The 13,557-nt window shown below is 39.1% G+C and overlaps 1 protein-coding gene across 15 annotated transcripts in view; it reads left to right on the plus strand.

Moving 5' to 3' along the window:
- dlg3 (discs, large homolog 3 (Drosophila)) overlaps positions 1-13,557 on the plus strand; it is a 94,327-nt gene that overhangs the window by 44,149 nt on the left and 36,621 nt on the right. For 10 of the 15 annotated variants that reach the window (XM_053682221.1, XM_053682226.1, XM_017474275.2 and 7 more), the window contains 7 exons: positions 7,369-7,422; positions 9,065-9,115; positions 10,149-10,273; positions 10,968-11,137; positions 11,258-11,394; positions 12,274-12,418; positions 13,001-13,175. In XM_053682221.1, coding sequence (XP_053538196.1) covers positions 7,369-7,422; positions 9,065-9,115; positions 10,149-10,273; positions 10,968-11,137; positions 11,258-11,394; positions 12,274-12,418; positions 13,001-13,175 — 857 coding nt within the window. The remainder of the gene's footprint in view (positions 1-7,368; positions 7,423-9,064; positions 9,116-10,148; positions 10,274-10,967; positions 11,138-11,257; positions 11,395-12,273; positions 12,419-13,000; positions 13,176-13,557) is intronic. The other 5 variants (XM_017474278.2, XM_017474280.2, XM_053682222.1 and 2 more) reach the window with 1 other exon arrangement.

Consider the following 13,557-nt stretch of genomic DNA (forward strand, 5'->3'; position numbering starts at 1 on the left):
CCATTAGAGCAAATCAGAGATTTTAGACTGGGCACAGGCTCACTCAAACTGGACAGTTGAAGATTGGAAAAAAGACTGGGTAATTTTCCCCCCCTAATCTTTAACTGTCTAGTTTGGATGAGTCTGTGCCCATGATAGCCTCAGATTCTTGTTCTTGGCTGACAGGAGTAGAACCCAGTGTGGTCTTCTGCTGTTGTTGCCCATCCACCTCAAGGGTTGATGTTTTGTGTATTTTGTGCTGCCTTCCTGGCAGCTCGAACCAACTGGCCATTTTCCTCTGACCTCTCATATCAACAAAGCATTTCCACCCACAGGACTATCACTCACTTAATGTTTTTTCTTTTTTTTCTTTTTTGCACCTTACTGTGTAAACTCTAGAGACTGTTGTGTGTGTGAAAATCCCGGGAGATCAGCAGTTTCTGAAATATTCAAACCAGCCCATCTGGCACCAACAACCTACGCCATGGTTAAAGTCCCACAGATCACACGTTTCCCCATTCTGATGGTTGATGTGAACATGCACTGACCCTGTGTCTGCATAATGTTATGCATTGTGTTGCTGCCACATGATTGGCTGATTGGAAAACTGCATAAATGAGCAGGTGTACATGTGTTCCTTTTAAATTGGACTGTGAGTATAGAATAAATATGGAAAAAGGTTTGTTTCAAATGAAATCTAAATGGAACCGAACATTCTGCATGGTGTTATGTAAGTCACTTTTTTCATAGCCAGCTGGGTTCCAAAAAGAAATACCACTCACTAGGAATTAAATTATTTTTCTTTGTTCTTGGTACATTGAATTATCACAGCTCTTCCTCTCTGATGGTGATTGTGTGAAAATTGTTAATCTGTGTGATCTCAGATTGGTGGGTGTGATACTTATGTGTGTTTCAGCAACGCAAGCGCTGATCTCAGTGGATATACTGTACATGCTGTAGGCTTGTGCTCCGAGACTCTTCTTTCCATCCAAAGGTGCCCAAAAGAGACTGCAAATATGGCCCCTCTGTGGTAGGCAGATTGTTTTGGCAATATTTGATCTGACACAGATATTTAAAACAAAAGCATTTTATGACCTTTTGGCAGTAAATATGCCAACATATGGAAGTGTGTGTGTACACAAATATATAATTATTTTACATAATTATGGAGAGAGAAAGTAGTGGCACAGTCCTTGTTTTCTGCACTTTTTTTTTGTTGTCGTTGTCCTACTTACTGTAAATCTTCATCACTTTCCACACCTACACAAATTTGTCAGCCAAACTCAACACAAGCACACTGAGTGAATGGAGCTGTGTGGGTGTGTTGGAGTGAAGGATGGAGAGCTAGTCCCTCGGGCAAGTCAGGAAGGATGGAATAGAGGATCAGGCCTTTCTTCCATGCTAAGAGCAAGACATGCCCCTATCATCTGTGCTTGTTTGTTTTAATAGCAGATCCCATAGAAGCCCTCTGTGTTTTGATGACCTGCAAGCTGCTTCTGTGTGCTCGCCTGCCAAATGTCTTTCTGTCAGTCCCCACAATGCCTTCAGGGTGTCAGAACCATCTTTCTGGAAGGCCTTTGAAAGGGCATAATGTTTTGAGCCTTTGAGTTTAGTCTGTGTGTAATTGTTAGCAAACATTTGACTAATTCAGGAATAATATTTGTCAAGAACACAATATTGAGAGTAATTCTAAAACAATATACACTTATATTGATTATAACATTTCACATAAAATGACCAGTTGAAAAGTATGACTGTAGATTAACAATCTGCGTTCAATATAACAGAACAGATAGCTAAGCCCAGGTCCACTTTAGTAACATTAAATAAGGACGAGAAAATATTAATGACTTAAACATCCTAGTAGACAGTCTGTTTGTGTGTGTGTTGTTGTTGTTTTTTTAATCCATCACCTTCACTAACTACTTTATCTTGATCAGAGTGCAGCCCTGTATTATATAGTATAATTCACTGTCAGTGTATTTGCTTGCCCTAATATGTTTTTGCACCCAGAAGGAAAAATTTGAGCTCATCTATTCTTGGTTATATCCATTTATCAGCAGAACCAGCACAGTACAGCAAACAGTGCTCTTATCCTAGCAACCAAGGATTCCAGCCAAATGAGAAGCAACACGCAATGGTCTCAAATCCTTATCATTACAGCCAAACTGATATAGGCATTAATATATTGTCCAGTTTTGGCAGCTCTTCCACGTGTAGTGTCTATGAGAACGATGTACTCTAAAATTTACAAATAAAAGAAACGAAAGAAAGTACATAAGTCCAATCTACAGTAATTTATCATATATCACTGTATGTCATTGATCATCTGGTTCAGGTTCTGCTTTGGACAAGGAAAGCAGCATAATGATTTATTTCGGTTTAAATAGAGGATGCATCCTCATTGATAAGATAGAGATGATTACGGTGCTGCTGCTGCAGTAATTAAAATAGCATGGAAGCAGTGTGATCAGATATTGGTGGGGTAGATTATTAACTCAGTGTCCACGTGTTTCATATCAATCTCAGCCAGGCTGCATGTGACAAACATTGTATGAGATCAGAAACATAGAAGAGCATCGCCATCTTCAAATACACACGATATTGTTCAGATATCAGCCTGGCTATGACTGTAAAACCTCAATCGAAATCCACACTTTGTATATTGCTTCGTCTGTGATACCTATTGTCATTATTTCAGGGTTTCTTTGTGTGTTGAGCTCAAGGTCAAACCATTGACCCCTCAGAAGCTCATATAGGTGTTCACAGGGTACACTTCATCAACATTACATAACGAAGGGAAAATGCTGCTGATGACATCACCCCAATCGGCAAAAAATATACATTAGTAGAAAGTGGTAACTTCAAAAAGCATAGCCTGTATTATTACATCTTCACTTTTGAAATTACTGTGGTTGTTTTTGGAAAAACAGAGATAGCACATTTATGGCATTATGTAGTTTAAATCCTGTGAATTCTACATTCTCATATATGAAATGTGACTTGTCCTTGGACGAAAAAACATTTGATTAGCCTTCTTCATTTAGCCTTCATATCTCTCTCTCTCTCTCTCTCTCTCTCTCTCTCTCTCTCTCTCTCTCTCTCTCTCTCTCTCTCTCTCTCTATCCCTCTCCCTCTCTCCTTCTCAGCAACCATGCCTGAGCATGAATGGGATGTTGGGTGCATTGTAATTGGGTCTCTATTGATTGGATTGCAGTGCGGCTTATATGAAATCTCAGTGAAGACTCTCTCTCTCTCTCTCTCTCTCTCTCTCTCTCTCTCTCTCTCTCTCTCTCTCTCTCTATCTGTCTATATGTTGATCTGTCCATCTATCTATCGCTGTATGACTGAGATGAGAACACCTCACACAATATGAGAACACCTCACACAACCGTTGCCAAGTCTCTTTATTGCTGCCCTGGGCTGAAGCTCAAGAAGCATGCAAACTAAATAGATTCCTCTCTCTTTAATCAGGGTGATGTAAAAGTCATGTAAAAGTGATCATCCTGTCAAAAAAGCAAAGACTGTCAATATGGAGGCAAAGACTTTTACTATTACAGTGTTAAAATACAGTAGAATTTATGCACAGGCTACTAAGCTCTGTACACTGTAACATTAGTTGTTTTTATTTTTATTTTATTTTTATTTTTTTTTACAACTGGTGATGCAAATAAGTAAAAGATTATTTGGATATTCATTGAGAATTTGGTTTCTGAGTGTGTCACAGATTAGAATAAGTTTTTATGTGCTATGAATATGTGTGAATTTGGACTCTAATTGTGGATATACTTTATAGTCATTTATTAATATCTATGCCAGGGGTATTAAACCTATAACCCATGGGCATTGACCAGCCTGATAAAGGTTCTGATTGGGTCCATCTAATGAATTATGAATCTGTTTTCTAAATTTAAAACATCTTGTGGATTGTAATTGAATTGAAAGGGCCACAAACTTGGCTACTGAATTGAAAGGGCCACAAACTTGGCTACTGAATTCAGGGCCACAAACTTGGCTTCTGAAAAAATGTGCTAATGATATGTGATTCTTTATTAGCAAGCTAAAAAATTTGACCATACAGCCATGTCTCTTTGCCTTCCAATGTGCTAACTGTAGTATGCTGAAGGTCTGTTTCTGGAGTATGTCAGGTAGTGGCTCCTTTAAAGCAACTAGCGTGATCTTCAAATGAGCATCAGTTTGCCTTTTATAAGAAAGCATTTTTTCATTTTATACATAGGAACCTTATATCTTATGTCTCTTTCCAGCAAGGACGAATGCTAATGCATGACATGAAATCCCAATTAAGTCAATTTCAGCTCTATGTTGTAATACTACAAAAATGTGGAAAGATTCAAGGGGAAGTATACTTTGGAAATTTAGTTTTCTTGGTAATGAGTAGCAATCTGTCTTTTCAGGTGATAGACAGTCAGGTCCATAAAGCAGGAACTGAATACAGCTGCCGTAAAGGCCTGGCAGATCATCACCAGGGAAGAAACCCAGTGTCTGGTGAGGTCTGGTTCAGGCAATCATTGGTTACAAATGATTTGAAGCCAAGTATAAAATATTTAATAAATAAAAGTATTGAGTATTTAAAAAAATAAAGTTTCATTTATGATTGTTAGTTTGCCCAATTACTTTTGATCCCTTAAAAAACGAGGGCGGTGGCGGTGCTGTAATTCCTACACCGCTGGACGTAAATGCCTCCAGATTAAAGCTGAAAGTCTTTAAATGATATTTAATACTCCAGTATTCTGTGGTAGACAGCTTAAAATGTCCAAATATTTATGGACCTGACTGTATGTTCAGAATGTACTTTTCAGATATATTAATACATACATTAATAAATTATAACATTTAAGAGTTGTGGATGTGTTATTGTTCTACTAAACTGATTTATATTTTTCTGGCCCACTTGACACTGGGCCAAGTGTAACGTGACCCATTACCTAAAATATGTTTGATATCTTGACAAAAGAAATCTTGTAGTTTTGTTCTACAAAACATGTTGACTGATATATCTTGTAGTAGCTATTTTCATAAAAAGCATGAAGCACAAATCTGAGAGAGCACAAATCAGCACTGTGCACTGAGAGAGAGAGAGAGAGAGAGAGAGAGACTGAGAGGAGGATCCTGGGTAGCTTGGGTAGCTGTTGCCATGGGAATACATTGATTATTTAACAATTTGGCTATGGCACGTCCCACCACTCACGAAGGTTCATCGAGAGCCCACATTGTAATCCCACAGGTCTGTAACCAAGTCCAACTGGGAAAGGCTGTCAGGGATGGGCGCTAGTATTAATTCATTTTCTAAATAAGCAGCAGCTGCAATAAATCAAATACCCAACCAGCATTTTGTGTCCATGGCCCTGATTCCTTTACTGCAGCTGGAGAGATGTGAGCAGTGACAGCTGGCTAGAGAACAGCCTCTTATCATTAGTTTTTGAATTAAAAGGAAATTAAGGGATTTATGATAATCTTATCCAGATTTGGTTAATTCCACCCATGGTCCTTCTCTACCCTTCTGCCACATCTGGACACCTTCCAACATTTTATGTCGAATGGACAATATTGGTCCATATCTGCCTTTTCAAGTAAGTGAGGGCGTGCATCACGTTGCTTAAACCTCTCAGATCCTTGTGATTCCTTTGAATGATTAGAAATAAAGACATAAAAATGTTTCTTAAGAAGAAGTGTGATGCAAGAAATCTTATTGTACAATGAAATAATGGTTATTTATAAACAAAGTGGTAGGTTTTTATGCTATACTTGGTTTGCTTATATCCAAGCCTGTGAATTTCAGGAAACATCATGTCTCCTATAGTATTTCAGAAAATTCCACTGTAAAGTGCCATGGTCTTAACATGATCTTTATTAGTAGAGAATGGATTTGGCTGTCTGTTTAAAAAAGATTAATCAGAGATATCGGAACATATTAATAATTATAATACATGACTACAAATGAAAATAATGAAGCTCATTTATGAAGCACTGTAGTTTGTTACTGTATTGTTTATCAATGTATTTGCTAAATAATGGGTGTTTATTTTCTTTGGCCAGTCAGCCATGTTATCAGGTTATCAGCCAGGCTGTGCTACAGTTGTACATTTAGTGTGTCATCTTAGGAAGAACATTCAGTGTGGAATGCGAGTGCCTGTCCTGGTGTACCTGTCAAGAAATTGGAGATTGAGGATGAAACTGAAACCTATAACACAAAAAACGTTTAAGAAAAGGCTGTTGTGTTTCTGGTGGCCTTTGTGCATGACGTGAAGAAGTTAATGTGATACTGTAAAACCCGAAACTGCAATTACAAAGAACGAGAGTGTGAAAGGTGAAAGTCTATAGTGTATAAGTATGGTGTATTGCTGTAATTTCACATATTGCTGTTGCACTCATTTTTTTTTTTTTTTCTAAAGTTCAGAATTCAGTTGTTTAAAATGGTGGCTTATGATAGTGTGCTGCTAGGTGATATAAATTCCAGGAAGTATAAGCAGAAGATTAATGTACAATAATGTTGAAACACCAAGCAGCTTTAGGTTATATCAGCAGTAACTGGTTGGAGTATATTCATCTTCATAATTTCTTGGTTCGTCTTGGAATCTTGCTTTGTAGCTTTTGAACGGTTTTTGTTCGGAAAATGACTAAATGCTATTGTGTCAGTGTAGTAGGCCTCCTTTCAATTAAAAGAAAAAACATCTGCAATGAGGCTGATCACTCAGCAGAACTCATTGTATCAGTCAGATCAATGATGAAAACAAGACCAGGTTTACTTTTATTATGCCATGAAAGACCTCGGGATGCTTTGTGTCTACTCGTTTACTCTCTCTGGAGACCTCATTGATGTAGTCGAAAATGATAGTCTGTGACATACTTAATTTGAAGCATGTTATTTCATCCATCTCTATCTTGCACATGCTACCACCTCTTAGTAGCACTTCATGAAAGAAGATGGAAGAATGGAATTATATGTAGTCCAGTAGGGAATTCAAACATATAGAAGCATATTGCTTTTGCTATAGGTGTAGTTTGTTGTCGGTGAACTACAGGCCAATTTAATCCTAACACCTCCAGTCCTGATTCTGATCTTCTCCCTACGGCATCACACCTTGGTTATAATGCACCGTGTTTCATGGAGGCACACTGGCTGTTTCCATGGCGTGGATTTATTTTCTCCTTGCTCCTGACAGTGCGTATATGAGGGAGTGTGTGTGTGTGTGTGTGTGTGTGAGAGAGAGAGAGAGAGAGAGAGAGAGAGAGAGAGAGAGAGAGAGAGAGAGAGAGAGAGAGAGAGAGAGAAAGAGAGAGAGAGAGAGAGAGAGCGCATGTGTGAGTGTGTATGTGTGAGAAGCCAACCTCACACACTGAGGTAATGTGTATCTCTTTATTTTGCAGGCAAACCCTCCTCCCATCATTGTCAATGCAGACTCACTGGATGCAGGTCCTTATGTAAGTATCTGCTGTTTCTCGGAGTACACAACCAATAGTCTCTGCTTGCCATGTGGAATTATCTGGCTTTAACTTTTCTGTGAGTGAGATTATTAAAGCAAATAAACTGCAACATACAAGACAATTAACTTAGTTCAATTAAAATCGAATAAAGGAGTAAAATGTCCCTCTGAAATTTGGATTAAACTAAAAGTAGCACAGAAACTAATCTTCACCATTTTAGTGCTTAACTTGGACACCAATAACTGACAAGTTCCTACTGACATGAGTGTCCTGCTAGGTTTTTTTTTTTTTTTTGAGCATACCAGACTGATGTGTTGCTCCTAAACCATTTAGTGATTTATAGTGAAATAATAGTACTTTAAAGTTAATTCTGTAAGATACTGGGAGCCAACAGAAGGATTTAAGAATTGTGGTAATTTTTTCCATTCTTTTCATTTTAATATGAACTCAGTTGACCATTACAGTAATCAACCCTGTATAAATAAAAGTATGGATGGGTTTCTCTTAGTTCTATATATTTAGTTATAGTATATGAGATATAGTCTCAGTAAGTGATTTGTTATACTGCTAAAACTAAGATAAGGTTTCATTAGGTTTCAGAATTGTTCTTTTGATTTGAGTCAAAATGGGCAGCATATCTGTTACTCGTCTTTGTTTTCAAATAAACAGCTCACAGTTTTATCATTCTTTAGCTGTAGTGCGTTTTGCTAGTTGGTAATACGTTTATTGCACTGCCATATAGTCAATGCAGCCACAGTTGTTTGGTAAGAGTGCTAAATTTTAATAAATCTGAGTATCGTCTGCATAGCTATGGTAAGATATTCCATAAACTTGTAGGATTTGGCCAAGGCCAAACATGTAAATTTAATAAAACTGGTTCAAAATCTGAACCCTATTGAACACTACAGGTCATTGGTATCTGTTTGATTCATATATGCTTATTTCAACAAAGTAGTCCCTGCTTGTAAGTATGATGTAAACCAATTTAGGACCAGTCCTGAAAGTCCAACCCTGTTTTAGAGTCTGTCTAAGAGTATTTTATGATTGAAGGCTTCACCTAAGTGGTGGTAGTAGTAGTAATGAAACAGTTGTTCTACCAAAATGAATATTTGGCATCTGTTTGGACCAGAATCCTGAATAAAAAGTTAGGAAGGTTAGGAAGCTAGTCAGCTGATTGAATTTCACAGTTAAGGTAACTTTCAAACATGTCTGTAATTATACAACACAGTTGCATTAAAGCTTTCCTTTGTAAGGGAAGGCTTGACAAGTAATTTTTTCATAGAACTAGGAGAGTGCCAGACATTGACTATTTGGAGTTTTTAGTTGCTATAGAGTTAAGAATTTTTATTTTTTTGGTTGTCCAAAGCTTCAAAACTGCAAGTAGATGATTTGAGGTTTCTATCAGAATTTCATAGTCAATTGCCCAAAACAGTGAGCCACGATGTTAGAATGTCTTAATAATAATCAAATTATTTCTCTAATCTCTAGTCTTCAGTGAATTGAATGTACTTGCTGTATTTATTGTTTAAAATTGTAAGTGACTGAACATTATGTCTTAAGAAATTTTTATTGTATAAAACCTTATGTGCAAATTATGAAAGCACAGCAAATGAATGAATTGTTCTTTTGTTAATTACAGGTAAATGGGAGTGATGGCATGTACAAATATGAAGAAATCATTTTGGAAAGGGTGAATACCATTCTGTTACCTCCTATACATCATTAGATTTTGTCCATTTGTTGGGTTTCATGTTCTCTAAGTCACCCGTGCACATCTGACCACTAGATGGCAATAAATAGTGAGCCCTTGAACTGAATGGGAGGCACAACTGTGAAATGGCTTCTCGAGGAAGAGAACAACTGCAGTCCTTCTCCATTTATAATTTATTCAACTTCTCAAGCTGCACTCATTAAAAATGACAAGATGGTCCCAAAGAAGAAACTGTTTTAAGTGAATGCTAAACGTATGAGTGAATAAATGGGCAGAGGCTTTCTCTGAATCCCTCCATTTTGTATAAAGCAATAAAGTTTTAATTGGATAATATATAGCACCTAAAACAGCAGCTGCTGTTGCAGAAGGGTCAGTGCATGCCAGAGCACTGTGTGTCTCCTACAGGTTTAGATGCATCTCTTGGCTTTCAAGATAATTGCAGGGCTGCTGCTCCACTAAGTGGAATTTCTCCATGCAGAGGCCTAAATAAACTATTTAGGATCACACAGTAAAAGGTCTGTGGGTGTGTAACAACTGACAGGGGGTCTCAGTGTGCCTGCTCTGGCTTGGGCACCAGCCTCCCTAACTGTTCCTCATTAATTATAGAAAATAATAAAGTGGATCTTCTCTCTGCTGTCTTCTTTGGGGCCTTGCAACCATGTCTGATAGACCATGGCGTTGTCAGCCACGTGACAACGCCATGGTGTTACAACGAGTAGTGTGATGGGTAGAAAGATGGAGAGTCAGATAACCAAAAAAGAGAAGACAGGATCATAGAGAAAGAGCTTGAAATAACACTTTTTGTGCAAATCCTTGCAGAGCACAACATCGCTTTTGTTTATGTGCTTCTAGCCATGTATACATCCTGTTACTGAGATTGAAATGTCTGCTGAAATGCTTGTCTTTGAAGGAGAAAGGTGCTTATAAACTAACTAGAGTCATAATTCAAATCTCCTAAGAAGATACCAAAATGTTAGTTTTAAATACCTAAACTTTCTTCTGTACTGCACAGGGAAACTCTGGGCTTGGCTTCAGTATTGCTGGAGGGATTGATAATCCACATATTCCTGATGATCCAGGAATCTTTATCACTAAGATCATCCCTGGAGGTGCAGCAGCCATGGATGGAAGACTAGGGTGAGTCTGCATACTGTTTCTGTCATCTTTTTCTGAGTTACACTGCTTAGAAGAAATGCTGTCCTAGTAAACCACTGCCTTAGAACCACTGCCCTAATTTTTATTATGCAGTTTTTTTTAGAGAGAGAGAGCTTTCTGAACCCCAGTATCTTATTTATTAAATGTGACCATTTTTCAAAGCAGTCACAATTCCCAGGTGGGCAGCAAAGAATGTGGGTCAAAGGCTTGTCTTACACAGATAGTAATAGTAAAATATATAACAGTAAAAAAAAAAGAAGAAAAGAAAGAAAAAAGAACACTCTACTATAAATGTAAGCTCTGTACAGCTAGTGATACATGGTTTTAATTTAGGCAGGGTGGTTTAGTTTGCTATGTTGTGTGATTGACGTAGCAAATGGCATGCCAGGGAACATCACCATCCAACACAGTCACTTTATTAACCGGCAATTTTGAACCGTGGTCATATTTGTCTCTTGCTGTTACTAATGTTACTACATTTATCTTTATTTAATTTAGTAGATGTCTTGTGCTGCTCTAGAACATTTTTAAACAGCACTTTCTTATAGAAGGCATGTAATGGTGATTGTATTAAAATGTGAAACTAGGTGTATGGTGTATAGATTTGGTGTAAAGTGAAATTTTGTCATGTTTTTTCATGTAATGCTGACTGGCATGGCATGTATGTGTGTGTTAGGGTGAATGATTGTGTACTGCGTGTAAATGAGGTGGATGTGTCGGAGGTGGTGCACAGCCGGGCCGTGGAGGCTCTGAAGGAGGCCGGCCCCGTGGTCCGACTGCTTGTGCGCAGGAGACAGTCTCCACCTGAAACCATCCTTGAGGTCAATCTGCTCAAAGGGCCTAAAGGTCAGAGCAAACACAAAGCAGAATCTGTCACTCACAGTATTTTGGAAACTTTTTGCGTAGTTATGGCATCAGACTTTTTCAGTACTTTGTCCATCTGGCTAATTTCACTTCACATTGTAGGTCTGGGGTTCAGCATTGCTGGAGGTATTGGCAATCAGCACATCCCTGGTGACAACAGCATCTACATCACAAAGATCATTGAAGGTGGAGCTGCACAGAAAGATGGAAGGCTGCAAACAGGCGATCGTCTGCTGGCTGTAAGCTATCACATCTACACTACACTAAGCACTGTACACAGAAAACCTAGTGTTACTTTCACAAGTGATTTGATTCAATATTTGCAGACACATTTTTGTACCAGTCGTATCTTTTTCTTCACATAAATGGGTGCATATGTTTACAGCCCTCTGAAATGACTGATATGGATCTGTTTCTCTATCTAAACTCCAGATAAAGCTGATTGCTGATATAAACAGCTAGTCTGGTGGATGTGTGTCAACACAGAACAGAGCCACTGACAAGCTTATAGAAATAAATGTAAATGATGTAGTTCTTCTGACAACACGAGATTCATCCGTAGGTCTTTGTGGTGTTTTAATTTATGTCTTTCCACCAACAGTTTAATACAGCAGGGAATCATGTTTCCCCTTACCCAGCTCCTGCGTTTCATCTTCTTCCTTTTGTAGGGAAGCCAGTCCACCTGCATGGGGCCTCCTGGCCTCCTCTCCACTACCATTTCCTTCCCATTGCCTCAAATGCAGTGTTACACTACCTGGGGTCAAACAACAGACACTGGCTTATATAGTGGGGGTGGGGGGGGGGCGGGGGGTGCTAGAAAGTTTTTAGTTCTTTGTCAGGACCAAATGTTCTGGTAACAATAGGCATACATGACATAAACTTTTGGATTATGAGGACATTTGGGTATTCCCCAAGGTTTGTTTTCATACAAATAAGTATGCATCTTATGTTTGAAAATTTTAAATAGACAAAAGATAGTCTTTGGGTACTGAGGTTAATTGTACCTACATCATTTATCTATATTAATGTAGTAAGGTCTATGCAAATACCTCACAAAGATAGTAAAACCAAATTTTGTGTGTGTGTGTGTGTGTGTGTGTGTGTGTGTGTGTGTGAAGGTGAATAATATCATCCTGCAGGATGTGCGTCATGAGGAGGCTGTTGCTGCACTGAAGAACACTTCAGACATGGTCTATTTGAAAGTGGCTAAGCCGGGGCCTGTGCACCTCAACGACATGTATGCACCTCCGGATTACTCTAGCAGTACGTACCTCCTTCTGCCAGTCGGCACTGCAGACCACAACCTCTAAAAACTATATTTTATTTATTTGAAGCTTCAGGACAAAATGCGGCATATACAATGTAGAAAATGTGGTTAAAGGGCAATCAGCAGTTCTATCAAATGAAAGCAATAAACGTTATACTAACTCAACACACTGCCCATCAACTATCCATGTTTTTTCAAGAGACGCTAAGACATGATATTTATTGCACTGCTGTGTAGTTTTGTAACAGTGCAGAGGTGTAGCAGTGGGCGTACTGTGTCTGCTCTTCTTCCAGACTCCCACATGCCACAGTGCTCCACACACAGCCCTCCTCCACTCTCTCTCCTGCTGAGCGAGGAGGCGCACACAAATCTGTGTAAAGTCACACCTAAAGATTCTGCCAAGCACCAACTGGGCTCTCAAACACACACACACACACATGAGCGCACATGTTCACACTCAAACTCTCGCTCAAACTCTCATTCTGTCTTTCTCTCTCGCAAACATGCATGCTTTTGCAAACGTATACATGCGGCATTGACCACTTCAGGACTAATCATCTCTCTTTTTCCCTCTACTGGTCTCGCCCTCCCCCCAGCCTTCCCCACCATGGTGGATAACCACGTCAGCCACAACTCTAGCATGGCATACATGGGAGCCATGGAGCCGAAGCCTGTGTACCAACCTCCTCAGGTCACCCCCTCAAGATATTCTCCAGTGCCACGGCACATGCTGGGGGAGGACGACTTCACCAGGTCAGCTCTTCTGCTTTTCTCTGCTTTCACAAAGTCACTTACCGTGTCAGAGTGAAATAAACGCACTCTCACTGCCAGAAATCACGATACACCTACATCAGTGGTCACCAAGGTTCTTCCTCGAGATCTACCTTCCTGCAGGTTCCATCTCCAACCAAAATCTAACACACCGGTTATAGTTGATCAAGAACTTCTTACGGCAATGATCAGATGGTCAGGTGGGAGCAATAGGGTTGGAGCTAAAGTCTTCAGGAAGGTAGCTCTTCAGGAACAGGCTTGGTGACCACTGACCTACATTGTGTTTCACCAAGATGAGAACTTGTGATGTTTTGCACATTATCCTGTTACTTTATTTTACTTGAATTCCTATAGACACGATTTG

This window comes from Ictalurus punctatus, chromosome 8, assembly GCF_001660625.3.
Source record: "Ictalurus punctatus breed USDA103 chromosome 8, Coco_2.0, whole genome shotgun sequence".
Taxonomy (NCBI): domain Eukaryota; kingdom Metazoa; phylum Chordata; class Actinopteri; order Siluriformes; family Ictaluridae; genus Ictalurus; species Ictalurus punctatus.